Raw genomic sequence first — 21,794 nt, forward strand, 5'->3', positions numbered from 1 at the left:
CGTACACCCAACAACAACACAAGCATTGGGCATTTTTTCTTTGAGAAAGGCTAAATGGCGCCTGGTACCCATTGAAAACAGAGCTAGCTTGATCACCACCAGTATTCATTGGGAGGAGGTTAGCCGGACGCGACATCATTAAAATCCCAGCAATACGTCTGCATAAATCATTCATAAATTGACATTATACATGCTTTTTCACGCAAGACGGGGGCCCACCACAGACGTATTGCGTGTGATCTGCATTTAGTGAGGGGCGGCCCCGCATTGGCTCCACACCCCCTTACGTTTTTCTTGATGCCTGTCTCGGGGGCAAAAGTTTAGACACTTGTCTAAACACATGAATGTTTTTCAGCAGTAAAAAGTAAAAAGCTTGTTATTACTTTTGAATATCCACAATATTAAGTGATAAGTAAGAACACCAACTTTTATTCTTAATTATTCAACAATACAAAAACATTCTCCAACAAGATATAATAGAATTGACATGTTCGATAAATCTAAGACGACGCCTATTAGTGCCACACATGGTAAGGTGGACGAGGTATATCATCAAAGGTACAAAGAAGCATGTAGTTGATCAACAAAAGCTCAAAAGACACATTAGGCCAAAAATAAATGTGATTGCAACTTAGCAGGAATGACTGCAAAGAAGACAGTAAAAAATAAAGTATAGCAGCATGATATAATTTGTAACATGTAACTGAAACCCGTATTCAAAGACCTGTCATGGAATGGACAAAATTGGGAGTCAACCACTTACTCCCTGTAACCAACAGCAGGTACTTGCTTATCTTCCCAGTATGGTGGCCAGCAGAGCCATTCGGATGTACATGCCGTTCTCTGCCTGACGAAAATAGGCCGCCCTTGGGTCCGTGTCCACCTCGGCACTGAAACGGAAACAAAGGATTGATAAGCATAGTGTTATTGTACAAAACACGCATTAAAAATTTACTTTACCGTGTCTCCGGTAAATACTATTTTTAGTGGTTATTTAGCTTTAATTGTCTGTTGTTCAGCAGGTTGAGTCTCACCTGATTTCATTTACTCGGGGTAGCGGGTGCATGACGACCATCTTCTTCTTGGCTCCAGTCATGATGTGAGGGGTTAGGATGAACTGGCCGAAGCACTGGCAGGGACACAACAGGATCAAATTTACTCCCCTCTAGAGGGCAGGTGTCAAACTACAGCCACATCAGCATTAAGGGTTACATGCTTGAATGCAATTCTTCTTTTCCCTTGACAGTTATTGATTAAAGCAGCAGTGTGTACTTACGGCCTTGTACTCCTCTTCAGATGAAAACCTCTCCTTCTGGATCCTGGTCATGTAGATGACGTCGGTATCAGGCAGCGCTTCCTCGATACTCTCAAACTCCTCCTGCAAACAGGCACAATACCCGACGTGGTAAGTCTTCAAAGTACTCAATGATGACATGTCGTCCATCATTTATGATTGCTACCTGTTTGATGCCCTTAGAGGCCACATAGTTTATGATGTCAGCGGGCATGTGCAGGTTCCTGGGGGCCACGTAGCGCAGCGTGATACGGTACTGAGTGAGCAGCTTGGCCAGCGAATGAACGGTGCGGCCGTGTTTCAGGTCGCCAACCATGGTTATCTGGTGCACATTTAAGACATGAAATACAAGTTGAAGTCCCATTTTTGTCTACGTGAAGTCTGTCCTCACCGTCATGCCGTTGACCGTCCCCAACTCCTCTCGGATGGTAAATACATCCAGAAGAGCCTGGGTGGGGTGCTCGCCCACACCGTCCCCAGCGTTGATCACCGGTTTACGACAATGGCGTGATGCGCTCTGTATGATGTCACAACAAGGTATAAAAAACATATAGACTCTGAATACTTGACATATGTCGCATATCATCCCACAGAGGTGTTTTGAACTCAAACCTCAACAGCGCCAGGCATCGGGTGGCGGACCACCAGCACGTCAGCGTAGCAGCTCATGGTTTGGACTGAATCGGTCAGAGATTCTCCCTTCTTTGAGGACGAGGTGGACTCAGAGAAGTGGACGACGGAGCCGCCCAGGCGCTGCATGGCCGCCGCAAAGGAGCTGCTGGTCCGGGTGCTGACCTCGTAGAACATGGACGCCATCACTTTACCCTGGAAGGAAGGACGTGATCACACCTTAACTAGGTGACATGCAGCAGGGTCTATGCAGGTTTCAACATGTCAAATTTAAGACTTTTTAAGACTGCAAGACCATCTTGAAAATGATTTAAGACCATTTCACATCCATACGGACAAAAAATACAACGACAAAGTAAAATCAGAGGTCCAAAATGAATTTTAAGTATGAGTTCATTCACTGCTCTGCTAACTAAATACACCAGGAGCTTCTCTAGTGTAAACTAATACATTTTCAGATTTGCCATAGAAGAGTTTTCTTGCAAAAGGTGCAGTGTGCTTCATATCAAGTGTTTTCATGTAACATCAACATCAGCAATGGTAGAAGAAAGCACAACAATATATTGTCTATGAAAGGGACAGTTAGCATCTCTGCTAAAGCTAAATGGCTAACTTTGGTAATGTTTTTTTTGGCTGTCAGAATTGAGCAAACCGATAAAAACATCTACAATACTACTATCTGCACAAAGTTGTGAATAACAGCGTGTGCAGAGAGCGATTGTCTAAAAAGAAGGATGGTAATTATGGCGTGCAAGCCTCAAACAGAATTTGAATGTGAATAATGTGGATAACATTCAAATGTGCTCAGCTCATTTTGTATCTGGTGTGTATAGATACATTTTTACCTGTTTTTTGTGACTTTTTTGAAAACATATTGCTAATACACAAGGATTATTTTTATTTAGGCATGACAAAATGACTTTCGCAAATCTCCATTGCATTCCTCCCCCCACACATTAAGATGAGTGTAAACACTAAACAGGCAACCGCTTTTAATGTCGGTTGCTGTATAAACTTGGAGAAAAGATTAGGCATGAGAAGCTGACCTGAAATTCTGGGAACAAATAATAGAAATAATAAGAGAATTATGTTTTTTTTGTATAGTTTTACTGCTGAGTACAGTACTACCACAGATAAATTAGTGTGTGCTTACTGTACGGTATGTAATAGTATGATTTCACTGCTAAACATCTCATATTGATCTCCTTTGGCAATTGGCACCACTTAACACACATAACACTCCTTTGAGGGGGTTACGTTTACCTTTGTAAAGTTGTGCAAGTGTGGTGTTGTGTGGTGTTTCAGCATCTTTTGACACGGACTTCTCGCGATTTTTGACTTTTACATAATCATTCCAATCACTTTCACCGCCATGTTTACAAACGCTTCTCTCGATGGCTGCACATCTGGGTACTAAACACTTCATACGTTTCCATCCACCGGCTTCAACCATGCATTAAATTGATCGTTCTGGAGACACTCATCCTTGAACTTTTACTTACCCATCTTATGCAAGTAATTTGGCTCTGCTGTGGGCTTTCATTAAGTTTTCTCCGCTGCTATGCTAACTAAACTGTCAACACACAGCTGCGCGCGCACAACAATAGCTGGCGGTGTTCGATAAATTCTGACCGGGCAGCACAGTTGGTTCGGCTGTGTAGTTATGTTATAGCATCTTCAAAAATGGAAACATTTCAAAGCGAGACTGAAGTTTATGCATATTTTAAATAAAAGTAACATCAATAGATTTTTAAGACCTTTCAAAATTGTATTTAAGACCTTCTATGAGATTTTAGGATAATTTTTGAGATTTTAAGGCCTTAAATTCAAAGTATTGAATTTAAGACTTTTTTAGACTTTAACGACCCCGCGGATACCCTGTGCAGAAGTTTCGGATAATTGACGCTCAACCCAGCTTAGCACAAAATAAATGCAGTCAATGACCAACCTTCAGTATGTCAAGGCTGCGTTCTTTTTGAACCATCATGCGTAGTGTGTGTGCAATGTTGAAGAGGTGAGACATCTGCGAAGACAATGAACGTGAGTGTTGTACACCGAACATGTCCAATGTGCTAGAGGATGGCGATCCCACCTGCTCTTTGCTGAACTGTCTGACAGACAGGATATGCTGGCCTACTAAAGGGTGCAGCAGAGGAGACATCTGGTAGTGGGACAGCTGGCCAGCAGGAATCTGTCCTGGCCCGGCCTGAGGGGACAGCAGCCTGAACAGGGGAGGGGGGTGGCTGTAGCCATCAGCAGCCCCCGTGGGCGGCAGCATGACCATCTCTGCAAAGAGCACCACAACTTTTAGGGACGTTCAATTAGCCATGCATTGTCACGTATGACATGGAGCACCTGGCGGAAGCCCTGGGTCAGAGGAGCGGTGGGTACGAGGGGGCTGCATGTAGCGACCCTCTCCTGCTGAGCGACGAGGACTGGGGGCTCGGGTTCGCACCAAGCCCTCGCGGGGAGGAGTCGGGCGAGGATGCTCAGGTGTCTGTTGAAAGAGAAACCACCTCAGCATGTACGCAAACTACATGTACCATATTTCGAATAGTGTGATTATTTATTACAATGGGGCTTTCAGGAGAAAGGGTGAAAGACGTCGGCCAGGTCTTCACGTCTTCACCGTAACCTGGCGGCACCAAGACCTGACATGTGCAAAACAACAACTTGTCTACATCATTCTTGATAAAAGACAATTAAGATGTTTAGGACTGAGGATTACCTCTCCATCGATGTAGGCCACCTCTCCTCGTAAGACCACACGCCGAACTTTGCCCTTCACCTTCATGCCGCTGAAAGGCGTCCACTTGGACTTTGTGAACTGCATGGTCTGTGGAATAACCCACTCCTGCTCCAGGTCCACCTGAGACACACATAACCTGAGTGGTCACATCCTCGGAATGCTCATCAATGGTATTCCAAGCATGTTTACAATTTCTAAACTACAGTGAGACACATAAAAACATCCCATTCTGACTTGTACCTCCACATAGGTGTTCTCTTGCACAGGGAGGTTGAAGATCCTACGCGGGTTATCGTAAAGACGCCGCACGATGTCGTCCAAAGTCAGTCGTCCATCACTGACAGCGGTTAGCAGCAGCGGCAGCATGGTTTCCAGGCCAGGATAACCTGGAGGCGGATTGTCACTGGTCTTCTCCTCCACAGAGTGAGGAGCTAAAAACACCATCGAAACAAAAAAAGTAAAATAACTAAGATATTTGTCGATACTGGAAGTGAGGTGTTCCTGACCGTGGTCTGTAGCGAAGCAGTCAATGATGTCCAGGTTCTCCCACAGCGCCTCCATGTCCTCCCGGGTGCCCAGCATGGGTCGCACCTGAGCACGCCCTTCGCCAATTTCTATTATATTGTCCTCACACAAAAAGAGGTGATGGGGCGCCACCTCACATGTCACCTGGATGCCCTTCTGTTTGGCGGCTCGGATGATAGTGATCTGAAAAAAAGTGGCAGAAAATGGTCAAGTCTTCTTCACTTATTCAGCGTTTTTACTCTTGAGCGGCATGAAGAGAGTCTTACCTCCTCCTTCTTGGCCACGTGGCAGATGTGAACCGGCCGCTGGTAGAGCTGTGCAACCATCAGGATGGCAGCCACTGTCTGATTCTCAGCGTGCGCCATGATGGGCAGATGCTTGGGCCACTTCTCAAAGTGCTTCCGAGAAAATAAATTATAATAAATGACGCAAATACGCACAGAGACTGACTTTCGGTGTCAAGTGTTTGCGTCGTGTGAGGCAGCTAGCATAGCCTCTGCTCTATGGCACCCACCTCCATCCACAGGGAGACGTTGTCCATCTTGAGTGTTGAGTAGGTGTCATTTAGGTACATCTTCAGGCCAACGGCCTGGCTGGCGATCGATGGTAGGGTGGACGCGTTGTCCGAGGCGGCGCCCAAGTACAGCGCATAGTCACAGCGGCAGCCGGCTTTAGCTAGCTGTGACCCAACATGAACACTTAGTCCGCGTTACATTTTTACAAATCACAGAAGAGACGTTGATAAGGTTACCTTTTGCACGAGGGCCAGAGTGGTGGCATCTGTGATAGCGGGGGAGGTGTTGGGCATAGCGCACACCATAGTCACACCCCCTGCCAGGGCCGCAGCTGTACCAGAGCAGAAGTCCTCCTTGTGGGTGGCACCTGGTTCACGCAAATGGACGTGGACGTCAATGAGACCTGGGAGTCCAAACAGAAATCAGAATTATTGCATGCAACCATGGCAATCATGAATTTGGTCTGAAAATATAATTTGGTAACTTACCAGGCAGACGGACCAGCGTCTGGGACGTCATGCTGTCGATGTGAGTCTTCACCGGTGGACTTCTACCAATTTGATGAAGAGCCTGCAAACAATCATCTTGCTTTTCATTCCTCGACAGCTTTAAATAGAAAAATAACAGATTAAGTAAAAGCGCATACCTGAACAAAGAGTTTGGTGCACTTAATGTCTATGATGAGCGGCACCGCGTAGTCGATGGCCATGCGCCTCGTCCTGTAGCCTTTGGTGATGAAGGACGATAGTCTGCGACCTCCGCCATTCCTCATGGAGAGGTTGATCACCAGGTCAAAGTGGTTCTCCTCCAGATAATTCATTATGCTGCGCTGTTTCTCCTTGGGGGGACAATTGCTCTCCTCCTCCTCAAAAGGCCAATCCACAGCTGTCACCTGGCGAGACGTGAATGACGTGTGGGGTCAGAACACACTGGATAAACATTCAATTTGGTGTCTGGTGGATTGTAATAAAGTCCACTCGCCTTGACTCCATGTTCCGTGTAGAAATCGGCGGTGCCCAGACTAGCGTATAGGTCGTAACCAAGCGACTCCAGAGCCTGAACGGTGGGAAGCAGCTCGCTCTTGTTCTACAAACATCAAACATCAGCATCAAAAGGTCAAGGGTTTTAAGCAAAGTTGGGGTTTTATTTTTACCTTATAGCTACCGATGGAGAGCAGAATGTTCTTCTTGGGAATCTTGAAGCCAGTGGAAAGCATGGCTTTGAGGTAAGCCTCGTAACGATTTTCACCAAAGCAGGCCACTTCGCCAGTGCTGGTCATCTCCACACTGAGCACCACATCGGCCCCCGCCAGGCGCGAGAAGGAAAACTGAGCAACCTGAGAAAAACACGTGGACAGTGCAGGCAAGGTCAACAAAGTTTTAAAACATGTAGAATAAGAGCTCGGCGTGAGGCTTTACCTTGACGCCCACAATCCCCTTTCCTCTTATGAGGCCCACAGGCTCCACCTCATCGCCCATGATGACTGCCGTCGCCAGGGCAACAAGGTTCACGCCTAATGTCTTGGATACAAAAGGGAAGGAGCGGGAAACGCGGACGTTGCACTCGATCACCTTCAGCTGGTCGTCCTGTAAATGGAGGCACACAATTGGTTACGGACGATGACATCATTTAAATGTGACACAAAGTCTTCTCACCTTTGCAATAAGCTGCAGGTTGAAGGGTCCCGTGACCTGAAGCTCCTGACCGATGGCGTGGACAATTATCTTGATCGTCTCCATGGTCTTCTGGTTGAGGTCTTGAGGAGGAGTCACTAGCGTAGCGTCGCCAGAGTGTACACCAGCATTCTCCACGTGTTCAGACACGGCGATGGCCATCACAATGCCGTCACACGCTACAGCATCCACGTCTATTTCCTATTCATTCATAAAAACAACATTCTTCATATTTGTTTCTTTAGCTGCAACAGTTCCAGTCTCATTCTGGCTGACCTTAGCTTCCTGTATGAACTTGGAGATGACAACAGGGTGCTCCTTTGACACGGCCACAGCGCTGCTCAAGTACTTCTCCAGGTCACTGTCGCTGTATGCCACGTTCATGGCGGCGCCGCTCAGCACGTAGGATGGACGAACCAAGCAGGGGTAACCCACTGTCTCACAAAACCCCATAGCCGACTGCAGGGGAAATTCATGATTGTCAGAAAGTGTGAAAGCTGAGTGTATTATATTCACACGTCACACCCTGGAGCCTTCAAACGTTACCTTGGTGTCAGACAATTCCTTCCACTGAGGCTGGCTGATGCCGATGGTGTCTAGCATTCTGGAGAACTTGAACCTGTTCTCGGCACAGTCAATAAACTCAGGCGACGTTCCCAGGATGCGGCACTGCTGGCGGTGCAATGACATGGCGATGTTGTTGGGCAGCTGGCCTCCCATGGACAGGATGATGCCTTCAGGGTTCTCCTTCTCATAAATATCCATCACCACCTAAGAGGACCACAAACGCCGTCTTGAGTTTCTCCACTCTAATATGACAGAGATGTTCAAGAAAGATGTACCTCGAAGGAGATCTCGTCAAAGTAGAGGCGGTCACACATGTCGTAGTCCGTGCTGACGGTCTCAGGGTTGTAGTTCACCATGATGGTCTTGTAGCCCATCTGCAGGAGACAAGATGAATGATAATAAAACGGCCATGACGGACCGCCAGAGGGGCTGTTGAGGACGCACCTTCCTGAGCTCCGTGATGCAGCCCACGGCGCACCAGTCGAATTCCACGCTGCTGCCGATGCGGTACACGCCTGAGCCAATCACCATGACATGCTGATCTTCAAAGTCGAGGTCGTTCTCAGTGCCGTTGTAGGTTAGGTACAGGTAGTTGGTAAAGGCCGGCCACTCGGCGGCCACAGTGTCAATCTGCTTGACTACTGGCAGGATGGACCAATCGTGACGCAGTTTTCTCACTGCCAGCTCGGTGCTGAGAATAGAAAAAGTTTGCAGTGTGACCCTGATACAACATCTGTGGTATTGATCTTATGCCCACCTCTGTACGGCAAGAGCAATCTGCTTGTCTGAAAAGCCCAGCTGCTTGGCCTTCCGCATCACCTCTGGTGGCATGGTGCTCTCATCCTGCAAGGGAAACAAATGAGAATCTGGAATTTGGCTCGGAGTCTTTTGTTGAGAGCTCGTCTCACCTGGTTGTACATCTCCAGCATCCGCTCATGGTCGGCGATGTTCTTCATCTTGTGCAGGAACCAGCGGTCGATTTTGGTCAGCTGGTACAGCTGGTCCACCGTGTAGCCAGCTCTGAAGGCAGCGGCCAGAACAAAGATCCGCTTGTCCGTCGGCATCTGCAGCTCCTATGAGCGGTAAAGGCGCATAACAAAGCAATCAGGCTCGCTTCCATCTTTACGACATCCTACTACACAAGCCAGATGCTTACCTGGTCAGACACTGGCTTGATGGTGTGGTCAAATCCGACACAGTTCTCATCCACCATCCTCAGAGCTTTCTGGAACGCCTCCTCGAAGTTACGGCCGATAGCCATCACCTCACCTAGAAAGATCAACACTCAAATCAGATAAATTGTGAATGCTGAAAAATGAGCTGAATACCACCCTCCTCCCCCACCCAAAAAAATGAGGCCAATAAAACTCTGCCTCTTACCAATGCTCTTCATGGAGCTTCCGATCTGGGTGGAAACCCTCAGGAATTTGCTCAGATCCCAGCGAGGCACCTTCACCACGCAGTAGTCCAGACTGGGCTCAAAGTTAGCTGTGGTTGAGTTAGTCACAGAATTCCTTTACAGACAACAAAAAATATATTATTATCAAACATTATAAAGACATGAGTGCGGTCTTTCCAGACATACTTGAGTTGCGGCAGAGGGATTCCCAGCCCAAGTTTAGCCGCCACGTAGGCTAGAGGATAACCTGTCGCCTTACTGGCCAGGGCGGAGCTCCGTGAAAGGCGGGCGTTCACCTCGATGATGTAATACTGATAAAAGGTTCAGAAAACAGGTTGGTGAGAACAAGCAAATTGCAAGTGTGGCCGCGTTACTAGTGTTCTTTTTTTTTCTTTTTTTTAAACACTTTATCAATTTCCACAATAGCAACATTTGTTACAAGTCACTTTTTGTAAAACAGAGTACCCCCCTTTCTTGGCTTAAAGACATGTTTTCATATAATGTAGTACAATGTTTTCACAGGGCATTCAATCGATCGTAACTGGACTGTTTGATTTGTCTGAGAAGACGTTTCGCCTCTCCAGATCTATAGTAGAGCTGACCAAGCTAGGTCTAAGACTAGATCTGACCAAGCTAAGTCTAAGACTAGATCAGACCAATGCAAGTCTATGAGCATGAACTGATGAAGCCTACTTGAATGAGAGGCGAAACGTCTGCTAAGACAAACCGAACAGTCCAGTTACGATCGATAGACTACCCTGAGAATACAATGACCTGGATGAATGAGAACCTACATAAAATATATTCACGGTTTAATTTTAATTTAAGAGTTTGTTCGTTCAAATATTGAAAGAGAAGGTTTTCACAAATTCAGTGAAAAGGTTCCAGGTCTCAGATAATTCTTGTTGAGCTGGAAATAGTCTGTATCTGAGCTTCTCCTATGGCAGGAAAGACAGTAGGTTCCCTTTTTCAGTCATTGTACAAACAATGGGGGCTAGTTTTATATCTGAGTGAAATGAAGAAATAACTACACTGTTGTCTAAGAACAGTTAAACTTTAAACCTTTATTATGCCAAATTGTGATCGCCTACTCTCGAGTGTAAAAAATAAATTCTGTGCTATTGGGAAAAATCTACTTTTTCCCGCAGAGAAATGTTTTCTGAACTGAAGCCATATTTTAAGAGAATACTTCACAACTGGATTTGGTCCTTATAACTACAAGGCAGTGAAAAGGTCAACAAAGGCATCGGGTTGGATGTTAAGTCCATTTGTGTCCAAATTTCACATTCCTCACCCTCATATGCATATTTCAAGTGACAATCTGGTGATATTTACTGCCCAATGGTAGAATTAAAAAATGGGTAGCCCACTAGCCCTAGTCGTTACTTGTGTTCTTAAGTCTCTCACCTGGTCTGATTCGGGGTTGAGAGCATACTGGATGTTACACTCTCCCACTATGCCTAGGTGGCGGATAACCTTGATGGCTGTGTTTCTCAGCATGTTGTACTCGTGGTCGTTAAGCGTCTGACTGGGTGCCACGACGATAGACTCTCCAGTGTGGATGCCCAGGGGGTCAATGTTCTCCATGTTGCACACCTAAACAGGACGAGAGCATGTGTGAGTAACTAAAAGAAGAAGAGCATCTCTATAACATCCACCAGGGAAGGAGCATGTATAGGAGTGAAATAAAACTCACGGTGACACAGTTGTCGTAGGCGTCCCGCACCACCTCGTACTCGATCTCCTTCCAGCCCTTCAGCGACTTGTCCACCAGCACCTGCGAGGTGTGGGCAAAGGCTGACGTCACCAGAGAGGTCAGCTCCTCATGGTTGTTAGCAAACCCAGAGCCCAGGCCGCCGAGCGCGAAGGCCGAGCGCACCAGGACGGGGTAGCCCAGACGCTCTGCAGCTGCTAGTGCCTAGAATGAGTGCACAGTAAGTCTTTATTTAAGTTGGCGTTGTAACCTATAACGATAATTTTCCAGAAATCTGCTCACCTGCTGTACAGATAGAGCCGCTTCGCTAGGTGCCACATGCTCGTTGATCTCCTCCATCTTCTCCACAAAGATCTTCCTGTCCTCGGTCATCTCAATGGAGACCACTGGTGTTCCCAGCACTTTCACGTTATACTTCTCAAGCACGCCCAGTCTTGTCAGCTCCACGCCGCAGTTCAACGCCGTCTGCCCACCGAAGGTCAGGAGAATGCCGTCGGGACGCTCGTTTTTGATTACCTGAAGATGAACAGCCACTCGCTGTAATGTGATGACCCTCACACTTGTGATAGCAAAGACAAGGCATACCTGAGTGACATACTCTGCCGTGATGGGCAGGAAGTAAACCTTGTCCGCTAGACCTTTGGAGGTCTGCACGGTGGCGATGTTAGGGTTGATCAGCAGTGTCTGGATCTTCTCCTCCTTCAAAGCTTTAATTGCCTGAAAAGAAGGCGGAGAGGCTAACTTAGGACAATCTCCTACCATTCCCAGTAGTTTGAAAATTGTCCTTTGTAATTTCCATTACGGTGAAGGGCAAATTATTATTGGGAAATTAGAAAGATCTTAAGAGGAGAAACGTTCTATTACAGACCTGAGAGCCTGAGTAATCAAACTCGCCAGCCTGGCCAATGGACAGTCCTCCAGAGCCAAGGATGAGGACCTTCTTTGGTCGGGACACCTTTTCAGGTTTCAAGGAACCCAAGTAAGAGATATAGTTCATGAGACGCTGCTTTACTGGAGAAACCAAAAGGGAGAACAACATGTCACAAAAACACTTGATACTAGAAGATGCTCCTGATGAGGATGTCAGGTTACCAGATTTGCCAACATCGCCATCTTTATGGCCTTGTACGGTGCTGAGGAACACATCAAACAGGCCAACGAGATCGGTGGGGCCAGCCATGTGCTCGGGATGGAACTGAACACTGGAAGGGGAAACACACTTGTCTATCACATTCAGTTCGATCATGGCTGACTTTATGGTTTATGGTCTGAGTTTATTTCAAACATGCATCAACATGATACATCACTTTAGGGAGAAATGACAAAACCAGCTGCCTTGTTGTACCTGAAGAGGGGTTGCGTGTTGTGCACAATGCCCTCATTGGTGTGGTCGTTCGCGTTAGTAAAGAGGACATCCCAGTCGCTCGGCAGAGTGTCGGGGTCAACAGCAAAACCGTGGTTTTGACTGGTGATGAAGCAGCGGTCCGTGCCCTTATGGATGCAAGGCTGGTTGTGCCCACGGTTACCATACCTTTCAGGCACACAAATAAATAGAAAGTAGTAAAGGATTGACATTGGAGCAATATTTTCTCTCCCTGGAAAGTGATGGTATTTTGTTTTCGAGAAAAGTTACATTTTCCCACAAGCACAATCTAAAAGTTCTCATTTAATTTGTCCTACAGGTCAGCCTGACCTTAGTTGCCTGATAAGAGCAGTCGTCACAGACGTTCTAGCGATAATAAGCATAATAGATGGCTGAGAACAGCAAGTAGACGCATTTCACATCACGACGCAGTGTGGCAGATTACCTCGTTTGGGTCACGTAAAGGCAAACCTGAATCAGAGATCATTCCTCATCTAGCGTATTTTGTAGCTTTTGATCCAAAATATGACAAAGTCTGAAGGGGAAATTAGGTGCACTATGCTAACAAAATTAAGTGTTTTCCTTTTTGAAGGAAACAGTGCAGTGGTACTGCGGGTGAATTACCGCAAAGTAGAGACGCTATTTTATTTTTTTTATGAATATTATATGCATTTGAAGTCTTTATAAGCCCTCCATGCAGCTTTCACACACACTTATAAACACTTATTATGCTCTTAAAACACTTCACTCTCAAACTTACCTAGATGGGTACGCAAATCTCATCACATTTAATAATACTTTCAAATGTGCCATGCACTAAGACAGCAGTAAGTGAGCGGTGAGGTGGCAAGGAAACACTATACCTCGGTTTATAGACGCTTGAGTTTTCACATGATTTGACAAGAAATTGCCTTAAAGGTTTGCCCCAGTATACGGTCTTGGTTATCGTACAGCAAAAACATTGCACCAAACAAACCAGTCCAGATCAGCTACAAGTTGATGAGTGATGAGCAGATCCAGCAAGTAGCACTATTGCTTTGTGCTCAACAAGAAATACAAACATACGGACATAATAAAACAATCACTTACTGTTAGGGTTGTACAGTATACCGGTACTAATAAAGTACGACGATACTAATTAATTGAAAAGCGTACTATACTGCCTTTGAAAAATACCGGTGCCATTTTTTTCATTCGCATGGTGCTGTGCGGCAGTGACTACAGAGCCAAGGCGCATGATGTTGAGTGTGTCAAAACGCACACATAGCGCATACAAGCAATAAATAACATGGAGGAGAAAAAAACGACAATTCTACTGGTTAGTAAAGGGTGTGGTGAAGTGCAATATGAAGGTATTTGGGCTTCAAAACTAACAATGAAGGTGACGATAGAGGAAACGCACTGCAAGATCTGCTTTAAAACATGCCTCGCCAAACGTGGCGATTAGCATTACCACCTTTGCTTCCAACTTAGGTAAACATTGTAATAACCATTCAGATCGGCACAAGGAGTTGTAAAGAGTGACAGGTAATAATGTAGCTGTTACACCTTTCCTGGAGCACAGGGCAAATGTTCCCTCCAGGGACGATTTTTTGTCAGGAGTAACACCCTTCACTTTACCCGGAAATGAGTAAAGTAAAAGCTAAGCTCCCCTTTCGGGTCAGAGTGACGAGGCCGCCAATTTGTGACAATCGCTTTATTATTAGTTTTTTAGGACATAACCGGACACGTTCATTACTCTACTGCGCAGTGCAAAGCGCACACGCTACCTCTCTCTCTCTTTACTTGCCCACTCACTCACTGACGTCACTGAGCCAACACATTGCCATTCTTATAAACACACATACTCTACTCTCATGACAGTTAACCAACTCCCCTATTGTCCCCTGCTTGGCTTGATGCTAAATATTAGCAGTTAATTAGCGTTAACTATTGCAAGTAAAATTACTGAATTTTGTAAGAAATTCCTACAATTTGTGTTTTATCTTTAACAATGTGTGTTTTACCTGCTACATAGCTTATCTGTGTACTTGTATTCATAGTTTTGTTTGTAGTATTTACAAATAATTGTATTTTTCTTAAAGCACAGACCAAGAGTGGCAATCATAAATCATGAATAATTTAATATAATGTCAATAAATTATGTTTATTCTAATCTAATCCTTGATTATGACAGACTATATGTAATATGAAAAATGGTATATTGTTCTTTGAGTGCAACAAGAAAAGCCCAATGTGTTTTATGCCTTTAATTTCTATTTTAACCTTCCAAAATTGTTATTTGAGTGCAATAGGAAACATATGTTTAATGTATTGTAAGAAGTATCGATAGACATTTTGGTACCGGTACCAAATCATTGATATCGGGACAACCCTACTTAATGTACAATGTCTGCTTTCACTGCAATTCTGACTGATGAGCTGTTCATGTCTTCCCGTTTAGATGAAGAATGAATCATAATCCTCTCGGAAAAAAAAAAAAAAAAGGCGTATTTTCGTGTCTTTCATGTCTCGCCATCTCCGGGTTTAAGTTGAATGTCAGAGTTGACCAACTTCTCGGTTCATGGCCACAACCTTCTACTATACAGATGAAATGCATGATTTATAATAGAATTAACTTTCACCAATTTAGAGGCGATGCAGCAGCTCAACAGGTCTGTATGTCAATAGCTGCGTAAGCTAGTTAACCGGTGCTAAAAGTAGTTCCTCTGCGTTAGTTCTTATAATAATAATAATATTGCTAATACTTGGGTAAAAGTCAGGTCACAAGATGTAAATGGAGTATTGTTGGCAGTTTTTGAGAGGACTTTATGGGCACAATACTCCCATTAGCTTCTTTGTTAGCCACCTTGTACTAGCCGTACATTATGAATTAAAATGCATGAAAAACGAAAAACATTTGTTCATAAGGATAGTGAATTATTAGCATTTTTTTTAAAGTGTAGTTCCTCCTTAAAAAAAACACAAAAAAAACTTGTATGCCCATCTTCACCAAGAGTCTTCAATAAAAGGTAAAAGTGATTTAAAATGCTCATTTATCCATTTAATTAATTTATTTGTATTTCACATTGTTTTCTGTGTTTAAAAGTATCATTCTCTATAAAATGTGTCGTATTAATATTATTGGGTGTCTGGAAAGGATTAGTTGGATTTACATTATTATGGAAAAAATTCCTTAGGTTTTGGTACGATTCAGTCTTTGTCTGACCTTTTGGACTGGATAACTGAGGTACCACCGAATTATGCTGGATTAGTAACAACAGTGTATGATATGCTGATACTTATTACTTCATGTGTACCCAGAGTTTCCATTCCAAGCAGACATATGGTGGTTTGTCGGGATCTGGCGAAGTCTGACAACTTTCACTTTTTTCCACCATAAGGCAAACTCGAAATGACTATGATTTATTTTATTGCTTTCGTGTTTTTGAGCCACTGACTTCATCTTGTAGGTGTTTGCGCCGATGACCAAGGAAAGCAGCTGGTGTCCGAGGCAGATACCAAAAACCGGCTTGGGGTGATCCACGCACACCACCTTCCTCACGTTATTGATGGTGGCCTGGCATAGCTGCGGATCTCCGGGACCGTTGCTGATGAATAAACCATCAAAGTCTGGAGAGGACAAAAGAGAAATTCACCATAAAACTAATCCAGATGTCATCTCAGGGCATTCGATCAATCGCAACTGGACTGTTTGGTTTGTCTTAGAAGACGTTTCGCCTCTCATCCGAGTAGGCTTCATCAGTTCACGCTCATAGACTTAGATTGGTCAGATTTAGTCTAGCGGCTGGTGCCAATACCTCAGTAGGCTTCATCAGTTCATGCTCATAGACTTAGATTGGTCAGATCTAGTCTAGCGACTGGTGCCAAAACCCCAACTATTTATACTCCAAAACCAGGAGGGTGTGCCTGGGCAAAGATGGTTTCACCCTATCGTAGTGAGAAAAAACACTGTTTTGTTGCAAACGAGCAATCCTACTGCCAAACCCAACGACAGTGTAAGTGTAATTTCCCCTTGTTAGCATCGAGGTATTGTGTGGCACAATGATCGCTGTGGACAGGCCAGTTGTGATCGATTGAATGCCCTGAGATTAAAATGACCTGGATGAATGAGAACATTCATCGACATAATCCAGATGTCAACTGGCACCAAAAATGGCCAAATTCATGTGATACTAGCCTGTGCTGTCCAAAGGGTGGTCCCAGGGTACAACAGTGACGCGGGCCCCTCGCTCCGCCAGGCAGCGAATCTGGTTGTATTTGATGCCGCAGTCTACCGCGGTGATCCGTAGAGCACCGCTGGGGTTGAAGACACGGGTCTCCTGGAAACAGAAAATCAAGTGATTTAAAAGAAACCCAATCTTTCTTTTAAAAAAAACCAATAGGTTTATTAAATTACCTTCATGGACACCTCCTGGACCAGGTTTCTCTGGTGGACATTATCCAAGGGAATGCTCTCCTCAGGGGTTTCGTCCAACACCAGCTTAGCCAACATTGTCCCTTTCTCGCGGATCTTTTTGGTCAGGCAGCGAGTGTCGATGCCTACAATGTTACACAAAAGGCTCAAACTATGTCCAGTGTTGCATTCGCATCAAGCGTTTGTTCTCACCTTGTATCCCCGGAACTCCCTGCTCTTTGAGCCACTGGTCCAGCGACTTGACTGAGCTCCAGTGACTTGGACTCTCCGACAGCTCCCCGATGACCAGAGCGGCGGCATGGATCTTTGACGACTCAAACCACTGAAACCGACAAGATCAATTAATAGGTGTTCCATACTTCTTCATTGTCTTTGTGAACGCCTACTTTGCTCAGTCCAAACACGCCTTGCTCATCCTGTGGTACGCCGTAGTTGCCCACCAGAGGGTAGGTGAGTGTTAGCAGCTGGCAGTGGTAGGACGGGTCGGTCAGCGCCTCAGGGTAGCCCACCATGCCCGTCTGGAACACTGGGTGGAAAGATAATACATTTGAATGCCTTACCGAATCAACAAAAATACAAGTACACATGCTCGGTATGATGCAGTACAATTATAAAACCACAATATTACATATTTTTTTAATTAATACCTCTGACCGTTTCAATTTGTGACATGAGCTTTGATATAGCGCACATTCTGTAATAATATATACATTTAAAGTATATTTTATTATATTTTATTATGTCATATATTATAAGTGACTTGTGTCAATGGCTACACTTTGCATCTTGACACACAAGTTTATTGCAGGGTTAGTGCTGTTTTTCTTGTCATACAAGTGAAATGCCTGCGACCCGAGAGGGACAAGCGGTAGAAAATGGATGGATGGACAAGTGAGATGCCCTGACAAGATATGTGAGTGAACTTAGTCTCAGCAAGATGGCTCTAAAGTGGGGATCAACATGAAGAGTGATAACACAATATTGAACTGTGAAAAAGACAACGAGGGTCACGCACCAACTTCACCACACACAGACACTTTAGCGCCAAAAAGGCGGCCTTCGAACCTCGTCCCGTCCTCCAGAATCAGGGTCGCCGTGGTGGTCATCTTCTCATCGGACATGATCTTTGGAACTGTCGGTACGGACTGTTTGGATGATGTTGACTTCTGGTGGATGGGACGATCCAGCGGCTCTCCACGTGAAAGTCACGCCGACGCGACCGAGATGGAGATCGGACTGGAAGTTTAAAAAAGTCGAACACCGAGAGTCACCCTCAGCGGATGTTAAGCAAAAACAGCGGATGTTTGAATGAATCTGACAAACCAAACGTAGAGTCGATTTGATTTGTTTTCCGGTCCGTGTGTTTAGCCAGTCGTTGCCAGACTCCCCACATGTACGGCCGCCACAGTACATGAACCGTCGTAGCCGGAACCAGCAAGTTTGACTCACAACAATGTTATTTCCGGTTGTTTTTTTCTTTAAAGTACTACATACGCATTCTCATTGCTACTAAGGTCAAATGTATTTTAGACTATTTACTGTGCAGTCGTTTTTTAGACATATATTAATCATTGTTGTCGTTTTGTGCACTTTGCGTGCCCGTTGTACACTCAGATAATGTTCTTCCGGTAGCACAATTGCAAGCTTTAAGCATTTTTGCCTTGCCTCTGACGTCACCTTGCTACGTCAGATGGAGGCGGGGCTCCTGTGAGCAGCAATTTCACAGCAGATGGATTTGGTTGTATTCGTTCCAACTATGGCAGGAGTTTTCAACGTTAGGCCCCCCTCCCAAACTGATGGGGAGGTGGTGCGGGGAACCCCTACATATCTTGTACAAACTTGTGTTTTAAACAGGCAGTCAATGTAGCTTGTTATTGTCCAATAACGACAAGATCGTATAGGTTCGTTCCCCGGGCGCGGAGAACCCATGTGACTGCGTGGGTTCTCTCCAGGCACTTCGGGGATAGGCTCCAGCAACACACACCCCTCCCGCTCCTCCTTGAGGAGTGCAAGCGATTATAAATGAATAGATGGACTATAATGTTTAAATAATACACAGATTTATTTAATCATGTTTTTATTTTAAACATGCTGTCTAACTGTGTTGGCGACTTGTCCAGGGTGTACCCTGCCTTAAACACAAATGCAGCTGGGATAGGCTCCAGCCCCTCTTCGACCCAGAGAGGGATTAGTCATGGTAGAAGATGGATGGATGGATGGATAGACAGTCAAGGTACAATGACATTGTCATTTTTAAACTACTCTACAATGTGTTGGAGCAATTGGATCAAAAATGTTATATTAATTAATTTATTTTTTCAAATGTCACAACCTTACTGCACTACTTCTACGCACCCCCTAGGAGTCACGGACCCACTGTTGAAGACCTCTGAACTAGGGTGGTGGCTTTCTTGTCCGTATCCTGCAACAGAAAGCAATATTGCTAATCTATTTTTTATTATAAGTGATGAATTTGAGTATTATATAGTTCAGTCAGATTGCTGCATGTGTTTAATTAAATTGAACTGGTTATTTGTATTGTTTGCCTGATACAATAAATTCTGTATCCATCCATTTTCTACCGCTTGTCCCTTTTGGGATGGTGGGGGGTCGCTGGAGCCCATCTCAGCTGCATTCGGGCGGTAGGCGGGGTACACCCTGGAAAAGTCGCCACCTCATCACAGGGCCAACACAGATAGACAGACAACATTCACACTCACATTCACACACTAGGGCCAATTTAGTGTTACCAATCAACCTATCCCCAGGTGCATGTCTTTGGAGGGGGGAGGAAGCCGGAGTACCCTTAGGAGCAGTCACAGCGAGAACATGCAAACTCCACACAGAAAGATCCCGAGCGCAGGATCGAACCCCGGACCTTCGTATTGTGAGGCAAATGCAGTAACCCCTCTGTGCTGCCCCAGGAAATTCAGTAGTCGATACAAATACCGCAATGGAAGAAAGAAAAAACCCGAAGCCATGTATCTTTAAATTGTCAAGTATTTAGAACAGCAGTGGCATATAGCCTGCCAGCAGTCTATATCAAAACAAATACAACTGATGGCAGAAGCAGGGATCGATCCTTAAACCCTCAACTGAGCCACTGAAATAGCCCGCTACAATGACTGAAGTACATATTTAAAGACAAATCTTTGTGTTTTCATTTGTTATTAGTATCCTCATTTCAGTCTTTTCTCATTACGTTATGCCTTTTTGCTCTTTTTTTCCATTTTTGCTGATTTTTTTTTTTTTTTTAACTTTTATTTTTACAATGTACCACAGGCCCGTTAAATAGAAGCGGCGTTCAGCAAATGGCCCCCAGGCTACACTTTGCAATCCTGGTCAAACAAGTAAAGCTATGTTCTTCAAAGTGTTACCAAACTACAGAATAGTGTTTCGAAGCTGTGTTTTCTTAGCACTTTATAGAAGGTTGGGTTGCTCACTTCTGTAGGTTAACTGCTCGCTGTGGTAATGCACGCTGCCTGGGCTTGTGGTGGCGGATCTTTGCTCTTGCTCACAGGGCAAATACTTTCATGACCACTTGTATCTGATTACCGAATAAATGCATAAAGCAAGATACACCTATTTCACTTTTAATATTATGTATCCCTGCTCGCTGAATGTAGCAACAAAATCGTTGAAGTGCATGACAGATCATTTCTGCTACGTCCTATTCTCTGGCAAACCAGGCGCATATGAAGTGTTGTGAAGAAGAGTTACGCCACACCTCACTTACACCACATTGCCACTTTTCCATTTTTATGAATGAGGCTAAACAGTAAGCCTCAAATCCGAATTTGAGACAGGCTTGCACAAATAAATAAATATTTGTGAAAAACTGGCTAAGTTTTTCAAGACTCAGTGCTCAAGCGCCGAGTATTGACACAGCTCAAGCAAAAATTGTTGCACGGTATTCGATAGACGAAACTGAAAAAAAGCAGGTATCATTGTATTTTTTGGGTGCTGATGTCAAAATATCAAAACCAATCCATTTTATATACAGCACATTTTAAAAAACAATAACAGTTTCACAAAGTGCTGCAAAAGAGTTAAAACACACATTTGTAAAACAAATTTAAAAAAACTTAAAAAGAGAATACATAAAGTAGATAAAACAAAATGGACTAAAATCACACAACTCTCATGCAAGTTTTAAGGCCAAGGAGTAAAAATGTGTTTTAAGACGTGATTTAAAAGTCATCAAAGAGGGAACCGTCTGAATAGCAAGACGGATATGGTTACAAAGTTTTAGAGCCACAGCAGAAAATGCATGAAGGTCTGACATAAATTTTGGCGCTAATCCGTTAGATTTAAAAACAATAACATTTTTAAATGAATTCTACAATGAACTGGAGCCATTGAAGGGAGTTGCAGTAGTCCACACGTGATAAAATAAAAGCATGGATTACCCACGCAAAGTCATTAAAAGATCAAACTGATTTAATTTGTGCAAAAAATCTTGAATGATACAAAATGGCGCAAAGTCATAAAAGATAGAACAGATTTAATTTGTGCTAAAAATCTTAAATAATGAAAAAAAAGGATTGTACAACAAAGTTAATCTCCTGTTCCAATGTAGAATCATTATTAAATTTAAAACCAAAATTTTCGACTGTGGGTTTAAAAAACGCATCATCGGGTCCAGATCACTGAGGCGAGCATTCTGGTTTACTTGTGAGCCAAATAAAATTATTTTCGTCTTGTTTTCATTTAAATTTAAGAAGTTTACTGCCACCAAGCTTTTACGTCATCTAGACAATTTAAAATCAATCAATCAATCAATGTTTATTTATATAGCCCTAAATCACAAGTGTCTAAAAGTGATTTTAAACATGTGGAACCAGGATTGGTCCTACGATCGAGCCCTGAGGGACACCGCAGAACAAGGGAGCGCAGACTGAAGCAGAATCATCAATTTGGAACTTGAAAGTTCTGTTTGTCAGATATG

General features: G+C 44.2%; 1 protein-coding gene across 2 annotated transcripts; it reads right to left on the reverse strand.

Moving 5' to 3' along the window:
* Positions 1-413: 413 nt before the first annotated feature.
* LOC133648576 (CAD protein-like) lies at positions 414-18,479 on the reverse strand. Of its 2 annotated transcripts, none has more exons than XM_062044803.1 (44): positions 18,170-18,479; positions 17,862-18,082; positions 17,233-17,372; positions 17,039-17,168; positions 16,829-16,971; positions 16,610-16,751; positions 15,870-16,041; positions 12,412-12,597; positions 11,935-12,268; positions 11,652-11,783; positions 11,349-11,582; positions 11,049-11,270; positions 10,760-10,948; positions 9,539-9,663; positions 9,334-9,467; positions 9,110-9,222; positions 8,862-9,026; positions 8,711-8,796; positions 8,398-8,644; positions 8,229-8,327; positions 7,933-8,157; positions 7,663-7,845; positions 7,369-7,587; positions 7,132-7,299; positions 6,867-7,049; positions 6,695-6,799; positions 6,360-6,605; positions 6,202-6,283; positions 5,950-6,116; positions 5,713-5,877; positions 5,465-5,596; positions 5,180-5,381; positions 4,914-5,104; positions 4,653-4,793; positions 4,498-4,575; positions 4,280-4,421; positions 4,017-4,210; positions 3,873-3,947; positions 1,907-2,119; positions 1,686-1,811; positions 1,461-1,616; positions 1,277-1,378; positions 1,035-1,129; positions 414-890 (listed from the first exon to the last, which is right to left on the reverse strand). In XM_062044803.1, the coding sequence occupies exons 2-44, from the start codon at positions 17,965-17,967 to the stop codon at positions 791-793; spliced, it is 6,789 nt and encodes a 2,262-aa protein (XP_061900787.1). In that variant the 5' UTR covers positions 17,968-18,082; positions 18,170-18,479; the 3' UTR covers positions 414-790. The 2 variants fall into 2 exon arrangements, with proteins under 2 accessions (XP_061900787.1, XP_061900788.1); XM_062044804.1 differs by having other exon boundaries at positions 11,935-12,077; positions 12,159-12,268; positions 17,862-18,479.
* Positions 18,480-21,794: the final 3,315 nt, after the last annotated feature.

Source organism: Entelurus aequoreus, linkage group LG04, assembly GCF_033978785.1.
Source record: "Entelurus aequoreus isolate RoL-2023_Sb linkage group LG04, RoL_Eaeq_v1.1, whole genome shotgun sequence".
Lineage (NCBI taxonomy): Eukaryota > Metazoa > Chordata > Actinopteri > Syngnathiformes > Syngnathidae > Entelurus > Entelurus aequoreus.